At 38.4% G+C, this 12043-nt stretch overlaps 1 protein-coding gene across 2 annotated transcripts in view; it reads left to right on the forward strand.

Annotated features, from left to right (window-relative positions):
* Positions 1-12043, forward strand: part of LOC122795869 (leucine-zipper-like transcriptional regulator 1) — a 1318154-nt gene that overhangs the window by 1198624 nt on the left and 107487 nt on the right. For both annotated transcript variants that reach the window (XM_044064282.1, XM_044064283.1), the window contains one exon: positions 10106-10210. In XM_044064282.1, the coding sequence (XP_043920217.1) occupies positions 10106-10210 (105 nt within the window). The remainder of the gene's footprint in view (positions 1-10105; positions 10211-12043) is intronic.

A 12043-nucleotide genomic window follows, 5' to 3' on the forward strand; every position in this document is an offset into this window, starting at 1 on the left:
ACCAGGTTTCAGTCACAGCACAGCCATCGATGTTCTCCATACTGAGAAGGGCCTCGAGTGCGTGCATTTTGAGATTTAGACATCTGGCATTGAGCAGCATTACCCTTAGTTTCTTCACGTTTTTGTTTTCTAGGGTGGTAGGTTTAGAATTTGAGCCTTGCATAAAAAAGGCACTATGGGGGTGGCAAGAGCCTTAGCCAATATCCGGAATCCCAGGGGTGACAGGTGCAAGCCTTCCCTTGCGAAGCAGCGTGGCTTGTCGAGCATGTCATCCCAGGCAGACAGGCACTGGATCCCCTTTGAATGACACCAGAAATTAAGCCAATTGTTAAAGCTGATCATCTTGTCACTATATTGTGGCATCATTCTTGGTGAAGGAAGGATACTGCTCAGGGTCAGGGTCATACCTGCCTGGGCTACATAATCAGAGAGCTCCTCTATGTCTCTTTTCATGTAGTCCAGGGAGGTACATCTCAGGTCGTTCACACCAGCATGGACAATGACTGTGTCATACTTGTACTTGCCGTGGAGTGACCTGAGTGCTTGTGTTATGTGGCGGATTCTAGCGCCCGATAGGCAGCTTACCGTGACCTTCTCCTTGTTCAGCCTGGTGAGTGGGACGTCAGTGTGTCTGACTATGGAGTCACCTATGACAAGTATGTTTGGTGTTGTATTTGGCCTTAAGGGCAGTGACTGCTTTGCACACTGATTTTGTTGTTTATGTGTTGTTTGTGTGGTGTATTGAGTTTGCAGTTGCTTGGGTGTCTGCTTTGGAGGCCTCTGCTGTTTAGGTAAATTTTTGCTCAGAGCCTCCGAGTATGTCTTAGTGTGTTTATGTGTTTGATTCAGTGGTGTGGTTGAGTTATGTGAGACTGGTATTGTGGTGTGTGTAGTTGCCTTCTCCTCCTGCCTGGTCTTGCCAGTCCTGAGTTGAGAGAGCTCAGCCTCCAGTTTGGCTAAATAGCTGCATCTCTCGCAAGTGTTAGTGTTACATGGGAGGAGGAGAGGGTTGTCCGTGTACATGAGGCAATTGTAACATTGTCTCAGAATTCCCAGATTCACCAACTGGGCAGGAGAGGACGCCAGCATCTGACCCTTCGACATGCTAGAAAGATTTATGAGTTGGTATGAGACAGAAAAGTAGTGGGCTTAGCAGGGAAGTGGGCACTCCTGGGGGGTTTGGCTAGTGAGAGATTTGTATAATATAGGAGTGCTTGACCTGCAAAGAGAATGCTTATAAGACAAGGGATATGCTTATAAGACAAGTGCTGAGCTTTTTGAGAAGAAAAAGCTATTTGGAACAAGTGCTGCACTTTTAGTGAAGGTGTAAACTGTTTAGGTTCCTAACAGAGCAGTTCTAAGGGAAAAATTGAAGAACAGACTTTCTGGAGCCAGAAAGAGTTTAACCTTGTTTAACCGGCGCTGCCCGATGCTGCTCTAGTGGCAACTCTGCGCTAAATCGCGCTAAAGCACGTTAAAGCGTGCTTGATAGCAGGGGCTGGAAAGAAGCAGGAATAGACCCAAAACGGACAATAAAACTACAGTTTCAAGTCAGTAACCACCTCTACGGGGGGCAGGGAAGCTGCTCAATGTTATTCACTGCCACTGATCAACAGAGAGACTTTCCTTTAGCCCAAGCAAAAATGGCCTCACAGAAACTTTCAAATAGTTCAGGAACAGCAAGCCTGTAACTGAACTTTTTTAACTCTCAGAAAACTGGGAAAAAAGCAAGATTTTTGTTTTTGTTTTTGTTTTTTTCAGAGATAGCAGAGGTTCACAAGTAATATCAAGTTATAACAGTGCAGTAAATAACCCCACACAAGAGTGCTAGGTCAAGGACAGAAAATATGCAAGTTTTAAGAAAAAAACGATTTAAAATTAAGTGCAAACAGGAAATTCAGCAAACAGCTTTTGGTTGTCCTCTAAATACAGCTACTAATACAGAAATTGAGTTTAACAAGCCAGCAAATGCTCAAGCTAGGCAGCTATGCAGAAAAACTTAGCAAATAAACAGAGAAAAAATACTTAAAATCTCAAAAGTGGCTCCCTTCTTCTCTCAGCGTTTTTTCCTCTTGGAGGGTGCTTCACCAACAGCCAACAAGCCTGAAAAGATGCCCAAACCACGAAGCAACTAGGTTTTAAGAGAGGAAGATGAAGGAGTTTTGGAAATGACCCCTAGTGGCCAATAAAACTACAGTTTCAAGTCAGTAACCACCTCTACGGGGGGCAGGGAAGCTGCTCAATGTTATTCACTGCCACTGATCAACAGAGAGACTTTCCTTTAGCCCAAGCAAAAATGGCCTCACGGAAACTTTCAAATAGTTCAGGAACAGCAAGCCTGTAACTGAACTTTTTTAACTCTCAGAAAAGTGGGAATAAAGCAAGATTTTTTTTGTTGTTTTTTTTTTCAGAGATAGCAGAGGTTCACAAGTAATATCAAGTTATAACAGTGCAGTAAATGACCCCACACAAGAGTGCTAGGTCAAGGACAGAAAATATGCAAGTTTTAAGAAAAAAACGATTTAAAATTAAGTGCAAACAGGAAATTCAGCAAACAGCTTTTGGTTGTGCTCTAAATACAGCTACTAATACAGAAATCAAGTTTAACAAGCCAGCAAATGCTCAAGCTAGGCAGCTATGCAGAAAAACTTAGCAAGTAAACAGAGAAAAAATACTTAAAATCTCAAAAGTGGCTCCCTTCTTCTCTCAGCATTTTTTCCTGTTGGAGGGTGCTTCACCAACAGCCAACAAGCCTGAAAAGATGCCCAAACCATGAAGCAACTAGGTTTTAAGAGAGGAAGATGAAGGAGTTTTGGAAATGACCCCTAGTGGCCAATAAAACTACAGTTTCAAGTCAGTAACCACCTCTACGGGGGGCAGGGAAGCTGCTCAATGTTATTCACTGCCACTGATCAACAGAGAGACTTCCCTTTAGCCCAAGCAAAAATGGCCTCACAGAAACTTTCAAATAGTTCAGGAACAGCAAGCATGTAACTGAACTTTTAACTCTCAGAAAAGTGGGAAAAAGCAAGATTTTTTTGTTGTTTTGTTTTTTCAGAGATAGCAGAGGTTCACAAGTAATATCAAGTTATAACAGTGCAGTAAATGACCCCACACAAGAGTGCTAGGTCAAGGACAGAAAATATGCAAGTTTTAAGAGAAAAACAATTTAAAATTAAGTGCAAACAGGAAATTCAGCAAACAGCTTTTGGTTGTGCTCTAAATACAGCTACTAATACAGAAATCAAGTTTAACAAGCCAGCAAATGCTCAAGCTAGGCAGCTATGCAGAAAAACTTAGCAAATAAACAGAGAAAAAATACTTAAAATCTCAAAAGTGGCTCCCTTCTTCTCTCAGCATTTTTTCCTCTTGGAGGGTGCTTCACCAATAGCCAACAAGCCTGAAAAGATGCCCAAACCACAAAGCAACTAGGTTTTAAGAGAGGAAGATGAAGGAGTTTTGGAAATGACTCCTAGTGGCCAATAAAACTACAGTTTCAAGTCAGTAACCACCTCTACGGGGGGCAGGGAAGCTGCTCAATGTTATTCACTGCCACTGATCAACAGAGAGACTTTCCTTTAGCCCAAGCAAAAATGGCCTCACAGAAACTTTCAAATAGTTCAGGAACAGCAAGCCTGTAACTGAACTTTTTTAACTCTCAGAAAAGTGGGAAAAAAGCAAGATTTTTTTTTGTTTTTGTTTTTTTCAGAGATAGCAGAGGTTCACAAGTAATATCAAGTTATAACAGTGCAGTAAATGACCCCACACAAGAGTGCTAGGTCAAGGACAGAAAATATGCAAGTTTTAAGAAAAAAAACGATTTAAAATTAAGACTGAAAACTATAGCTTTATTAATCTTACTGGAAAACATTTCAAATTAATTCTGATAAATGTCATGCAAGATTCAGTTAAAATATATTTTTGATGCATATCAGTATTTGATTATCCCAGGAAGGTCCAGAATAACTAACTGATAAGTTTCTAGACTGATGTTGTGCAGTCACTTGATAGTATGGATGTGGATGTGATTTATTTGGATTTCGATTTGATTCAGTACTACACTGAGTGATTGCAATGGCTTTGGAGAACTGGAAGTTTAATGTTCATTATTCAATAAATAGTGAATTGGTTAAAGGACAGAAAAGTGAAGTTATTTATTCAGGGGTCTTAGTCAATTAAAGGAATTCAGAATAACAAGGGCAGTACCACAAGGATCAGTTTTGGGCCACTTTTATTTCATGCATTTATGTTTACATTTCCAGTATTAGGCAGATGATGGGTTGAAAAATTTGCAGATGATGCCAAGACTGCCAGACATCTGACATGTATTAGAGACCAACTTGAAATCCAAAGGTAATTAAATAGTTTTTTATGTGTGGGTACTGTCAAAGGGTATCCTCTTTAGTGACATAAAGTGTAAAGTATTACATATGGGTAGAGCTAATTTAAGGGGCCCATATGATATGAATGGCACAATAACTGAAAATGTCTGGAATTTGAGGATCTGGGTGTCACAATAGAATATCCTCAAGAAATATTATGGTAATATGTCCTATTCATAAATCCATTATAAGACCAACTATGGAATACTCTATAATTTCAACAATATCCATTTGGTTACCTTGCAATATCCATTTGGTTACCTTTAAGCAATTCACTATCCATATCAACAAGTACACAGAAGACTTCCAGACAATGGATCCATCCCAGTTTGGCTTTGTCAAAGAAAAGTCATATTTACTGAAGCTGGTGGACTTCTTTGAAAAGCTCACAAGGGAGCTTTTGACTATCTTCTCATACACACACACACACACACACACACACACACACACACATACACACACACACACACACACACACACACACACACACACACACACACACACACTTTAATTTGAAAAGATCACAAAGGCAATGGATGAAGGGAAAATGGTGCATACTGCCTACCTAGATCTGGTTAAGGCATTTGATACAATATCCTACTTAAGCATTGTCAATATACTTACAGAACTAGGTATAAAGTCCTTTATAACATGTGGGATAGCTAGCTGGCTCACTGATAGGATCCAGGAGGTTAGAATCAGTGAGGCCACCTCCACAGTGAGACCATTCACCAGGGAGGCCCCAAGGGCTCTGTCCTAGGCCCATTCATATTTGGTATCTACTTCTCAGATGTCAAAGCCAGTATTAAAGGCCTCTGTTGATTGTGAACAGGGAGTAGTAATTGAATTCCTCCAAGATGAGAACACCCTACAGGAAGGTTTAATAGAGGTATAAGCTTGGTGCCAAAGCCATGGATTAAAACTCAATACCAAGAAATGCATTATAGTACCTTTTGGGAAGTCTCCACCTGGGTAACTACACCATCAACAAAACACCCTTAAAAGATGATTTTAGGGATCAGGGAAGTCATGTAGATAGTAACCTAGCCTTCGACCAACATGTGTCCATGTTAGTAAACAAATCCTTCTATCTTGCTCAACTTATAAGCAATGGGGTGGCATCTAGGTCCAGAGATGTCATCAAACCACTGTACTCAGCACTCATCAAGCCCATCATAGTTTATAATGCCCCATTCGATATGTACCTGACCAGACACATGCAGCAAATGGAACATCCACAAATGCTCCTTACAAAAAGAATACAGGACATAAACACAATGTCCTACATTGATCACCTCAAAGCCCTATCTCTTTACTCTGTATCATACAGACTTCTTAGAGATGATCTTTGTCTTACATACAAGGCATCCCTGGACTTGTTTTGATGAATCTTTTGCACATCCTGAAAACAAACAGCATCAAAACTACTAGATTAAAAGACCTAGATTTTGCTTGCAACATAGATATGACATGTTGGAGAGACATATATGTTTCTCAGAGAATTCCCATTCTCTGGAATAGGCTCCCATCCGTGTGAATCAGAATTCCTCCCTATTCCTGTTTTAAGCGCAGGGGATGGGTAGTTGGAATTTGTCTCCTGCTCTGGTGCCTGTGTCTCTGATGGACAGAGGCAGTCAGTAAATCACCCCCTATAAATCAAATATAAATCAAATTTGTAGGTCACATTTGGGTTGCATGGCTAGGCTTTTAAGGGCCCTAGTGGTCGATAGCCTAGTATACACTTATGAACCTATAAACCTGTATGGCACTGGCATATTTTCTAGAACAGATACTTGTTGACTGAGCAAACTGAAAGAATTCTTCACTAAAAACATAAAGGGAATGTATATTTTAAATTATTGATGTGCAGCAATGTATACCTAGCCTACAGGGCATCCTTTAATCCCACACTGATGGATTTGTTGCACATCCACAAACGAAATAGCATCAGAAATAGCTGTTCTAAGGAATTAAACCTCATTTGTGACATAGACATATTGGAGGGACAGGTATGTGTCTTCAAAGACTACCACTTGTTTGTAACAGGTTTCCTATCCATGTGAAGCAAAGCTCATCCCTAACCCTATTCAAATATGACTTGGACCAAAAGATCAGAAATTTCAAATTTACCCTAGGTTTGGCATTATGCCCCTAATGGAAAAGAGGCAGCCTGTAAATGCTTGATGGGTAGAAGCCTATATCATAACCATAAAATTATTTGGGGTATTGAGACACCAGCAATATTTTGGCAAATCTGGGGTTAGCTTTTAGCTTGGCCAGGCTTAAAATGGCTCTTAAACTGATATCCTAATAAGTATCTATGAACTAAGAATTTCCTTTTCTGAGGTATGAAGTACTAGGAACTATCAGTTTACTATTGACTTGAAAGTGATGAGATCTAAACAAGTTAGAAATGTTTTTTAGACTAGAGCTAGAAATAGATGGAATTTGTTACCATTAGTAGTTAGACCAGTGGATACTATAGAACGTTTTAAAAAGAAATTGGGATTATGGATTTGAGGTGGGTTTTTTTTACTTTGTTTTCATGCAGAAGGGCTGGTAATGGTCTCATCTGAGGCCGTGGACCAATTTTAAATACTAAGACATTGAAACATATAAAATAATACATTTTGTTGTGACTAAGTCACACAAGTCTCAACTGTTTACCCTAAAAACTCTTGCTGACCTACTCTGTCTACAAATGTTATAAATAAAAATATCTTACATTGCTCACTTTGCCCATAGGACTCAGTGGAGTTTGCCTGTTGGTGAAAACATTTCTGTTTTTCAGTAAATATTCTGCAATAGACTATCTCATCAAGCCATCTGTCTACATGAGCATACATTTCCTGCAACCTTCAATAGATGTCACACTCCATGCGCCATATGTACTCCGAGATTACACAGATAGCCACAAAATCCCATATATATATATATATATATATATATATATATATATATATATATATATATATATATATAGGTCCACTTTAAAATGCCAAAATGCCAAAATCTTGAATTAAAAAAAAATGAACCCAAAACACCGAGATTTTGGTATCTCGACATTTGAAAGTGAAAAAAAAACCCACAAATGAACTAAAATAAAGTGTTTGCAGGGGGGCAAGCCCATCTGAACCCCCCACAACCCCCTCATTTCAATATATCCACTCCGAGATCCTGCTACAGTGAAGAGAACAGTAAGTGCAACAGGAACATTACCGTTCTCCTCACTGTAGCGCGATCTCGGAGTTGGTATATTTAAGTAGGGGGGTGGGTGGCTGCAGGGGGGCTTGCCCCCCTGCAATCACTTTATTTTAGGTGTCTGTCTTTTTTTCCCCACTTTTAAATGTCGAGATACCGAAATCTCAATGTTTTGGGTTCGTTTTTTTTTAAACTCGAGATTTCGGCATTTTAAAGTGGACTATATATATATATATATATATATATATATATATATATATATATATATACATACACACACACACACACACACACACACACACACGCACACACACATATGCACACGAGACCAAAGCACAGATGGCATTAAAAAATGTACTTGATTCTTGCTATATCCATTTACAGAGTGGGTTAGTCAGTGGGAAGGGTATTCAGTATTCATTATATATGTAAATCAATTTCAGAACCTTCATTAGAGACTTTCATTGAGTTTGTACATGATTAGTCGTGGATCATAGACCCTCTTACCAAACCATTTGTCTACACTGGTTTTAAAAGACCCCAGTATATCTACCTCCCTTGCACTTAGGCTGAGGCAGCATATTTCATAGCCATCCTGGGTATTCTTGAGAAGTACTTTTACATAAGTAAGTCTTGTTTGCGGTTACATATTAAAACTATAAGCAATCAAGCTAATAGTTATCTTTTTATAAATCAATAAATCATAGCTGTATTTTCTGGGGGCATTTCTGTCTACCCCCACCCCACACACACACACACACACACACACACACACACACACACACACACACACACACACACACACACACACACACACACACACACTCATATTCACAACATTCATTCAAGTTCTGTCTACCTAATCAGATAAATGCAACAAATACACTGAGATGTCTCCCAATTTATTATTATTAATGGGAAACATCTTGGTGCATTGAGTGTATTTATCTGAGTAATAAAATATAAAAATAAATTGGTCTTGTTTGCATGTAGATATTAAAACACTAAACAAGCAAGCTAACAAACACCCTTTTATAGGTCAGTAGATCACAGCTGTATTTCCCAAGGGAGCTTTTGAATCCCTACACACACACATACACACACACACACACACACACACACACACACACACACACACACACACACACACACACACACACACACACACACACACACACACACAATGTTACTACATTAAGCCAAGTTATGGCTAATTAATCAGATAAATGCAATGAATACACTGAGATGTTTTGGATTAGCATAACACTCAGTTGTCCAGTATTTGCAAGAAATGACAGATTTTATTTAAAAACAACAGGGTGCCATGAGTTCTAAGTATCCCCTTTAAAATCATGATTTGTTTATTCTTGTTTCAAAATGCAACCATCATGTCATCAGCCTGTGCCTGTGGCCCCTAATGTCAGACATGATGATGTCACAAGAGAGATGTGACTGTTGCTTATGGCATATGACTAGAAGGAGGTTAAAAATGCTTAGTAAGTCAAATCATTAACTTTCCTCCATACTGGTGCTAGTGAAAGTGTGTTTGTGTCAGCGTATTTAGAAATCACCTCAGGTTGTCTTTATTGTTTGTTGAACCCCTAATCATAAAACACATGTTGCTATTTTCATAGCCAAAGTACAGAAAAGAGAGGTATTTACAGTGTGCTCAAGCATAACCTGTGTAACTACTTCCAACGTGGTGTGCTGTTGTTCCCACTATTTGGGTAAGTTAGTTGGATGTACTGAGTGAAGATAATGGGCCATTTTAGACAATGCTGGGCTGATGTCAAGCTTGGCAAATACTACAGGTATTTAAAAGTAATTCCTGTAATTTTTTAAGTTGGTTCACCTGTACTCAGGCAAGATACCTGTTCCCACCTGCAGTGACTTGCCTTAGTGGGAAGTATCATTGGATCAGTATTGCACCGCTGACTTGTTTAATGTTGCAGTGTAATTTCTGTATACAGCACAGAATACATCCATCGCAGTTCCTCTTTTGATGTCAGTGTTTCTGAACTTTTGCATAGTACAATCTTGATGTCTTATTTCTGATGGGATATCGGCTGTATAGCTACGTAAGATTGTTTCATTTGGGATGCTGGCTGGCATCATTTTGTGTCTCTCATTTTCTAATTGCTAGGAGTTATTTGGTATGTAATTTTTATGCTAAGAGTCCAGACTATTGGACAAATGCAACAACTTTTTAACAGCCTTTCTCCAGATTTTCTACATCTGCAAGTTGAAAGGTATGCTTACCATTGGAATAAATACTGAATCCCACTTTTGCAGCAATTCCAGTTGTTTCTCGTAGACATTCAAGATTTTCACCTCTGCAGTTCTTCCCCATGGATGCCATAGTGATACAAAGATGTCCATACAATATATTTTATTTGTTCAGTGAATTTTATTGACATAGTCTATTAAATCAAAATTTTGACTGGGACAAACCTAATGTACATAATGTTAAAACAAGCAGATAGCTAAACTTTAATAACATAACCATATTTGTTCCTTTATAGGAGCTCCAGGAAATGCTTGAAAAACACCGGGTTCAGAATGAGGCCTGGCTTCTAGCAAGAGCAGAAGAAAATGACAAAGAAAGGAAGGAGTTATGCAGACTGAGGGTAACATATAAATTATAAGCATGGCAGATTACAGTATGATGTATTTTCATAATTAAATGAGGTGATATTCATCAGCTTTTTTTTCAGAAAATACATTTGTTTAATGAAAACTACATTTTGACTGTCAGCATTTTGTACAAATGCCTTTATTTTTGTATATTTCACATCACCGCACAGCCGAACGATGAAGGAAACCACCAGAAATTAGCGAAGACCACAGTTTATTGTCACTTTCGTCTCCAAGAGACTTCATCCTATTTTTTTTTTAATTTGTTCATTTTGTAGTGTATTTTATGATGGAATGACCACAAGGTCTTTGAGTAAAAAAATAAAGGAACATTATTATTGTATTAAGACTAAGAATACTAATAACCCCTATTTAGGCATTCCCTAAAATGTAAGGGATACAAAAAATTTTTGTTTACAGTTTTAGAACATGTAGTGATGAATATTATGGGTGGGTCCTGCAAGGATTTTCTTGAGCAAAGAGAAACTATGTGGCAGTTAAGATTAGGTGCTGACACCTAATTAGGTGCTGACACCTAATTAGTTGCTGACAAACAACCTGGTATAAATGATTTTGTTAATATTAAATGTTTTTTTTTTAAAAAAAAATAGGAGATTGAGGGTCTTAAAATGACTTGTTCTTGCCTTTTAAAAATGTCTTGGTCTTTGTATCTTTAAGAATGTGTGTTTTTTAATTGAACGTAATTAGTGGTTTGATATATAAGGAGTTGCTGATGCATGTTTAATTTATTCTGATGAAGTCTCTTGGAGACGAAAGCGACAATAACCTGTGGTCTTTGCAATTTTCTGGTGGTTTTCATCATTGTTTGGCCTGTGTGGTGGTATAATATTTTTACTGGTGTTTGGTTTGCTGCTACATCCTTTGGGATTGTTTCCTTTATTAGTGTCTTATCTTTCCGGTGGATGTCTGGACTGAATGAGGACCCACTAATGGAGATGTCTATTCATCCTACACCTGGTATGGCTGATGCAAAAGATACCAACTTGCTTTCCATGCGTGTTTGTTCCATGAAATACATGCAAAAGACTTTGGAAACTTTACTGGCAGGTATTTACAACAAGACTGCCTTTACTAGAGTTTCCTCTCTGATTTCAGATGATGAAAGTGTAGAAACTGTTATAGAGAAGTCTTCCTCTGGGCATCATTCTGACAGTGGAAACCATTTGTTTAGTGACATTAAGGCAATATTAAACTGTGATTTTGATCCATTTGATGGTTACCATTTGGCCCTATCCTCCACATCTATAACAGGGAGGGATGTGGAGGTAGAAAAAGAAGCCAAACATCTTTTGTCGTTGTTGGAAAAATCCTTAAAGAAGTACATGGCTTTAGTAGTGGAAACAAAATACTTTGATAAATGTATACAAGTGGGGGTAGTACCCAAGGATTTGTGTTTTTTCAAGTGCCTCGATGGTGTGCTACCCACTGACTCATTTTTCTCTGAACTGGCTTCTTTCTTTTCAAAAACCACACTAGAGTTTTTGAAGTTGCTAGTTGTTCGTAACAAGCAATGGATTACTGAAGTCCATAATGAAATTATTAAAACCAGAGCCTCATTTCAGAAATAAATTTTGAAATTGCCCTCCTTGAATAAAGACTATTCAAACATGTTGTCTTATATAGAGGAGTTTGATCATGGGCTAATTCAGGGAAAACTAAAGAAATTACAAAGGGACATTGATACTTATTCCACCAATATAGCGTTTTCTCACTTTTCTGAGGTTAGAAACACCTATGTTCCCTTTAAGGCATAAAGTATTTTCAGTGGACATTATGGCAACTGCTTTGTTCAATGAGGAATTCTG

The sequence above is a fragment of the Protopterus annectens genome, chromosome 2.part2 (genome assembly GCF_019279795.1).
Source record: "Protopterus annectens isolate FY-2018-M chromosome 2.part2, PAN1.0, whole genome shotgun sequence".
Classification (NCBI taxonomy): domain Eukaryota; kingdom Metazoa; phylum Chordata; order Ceratodontiformes; family Protopteridae; genus Protopterus; species Protopterus annectens.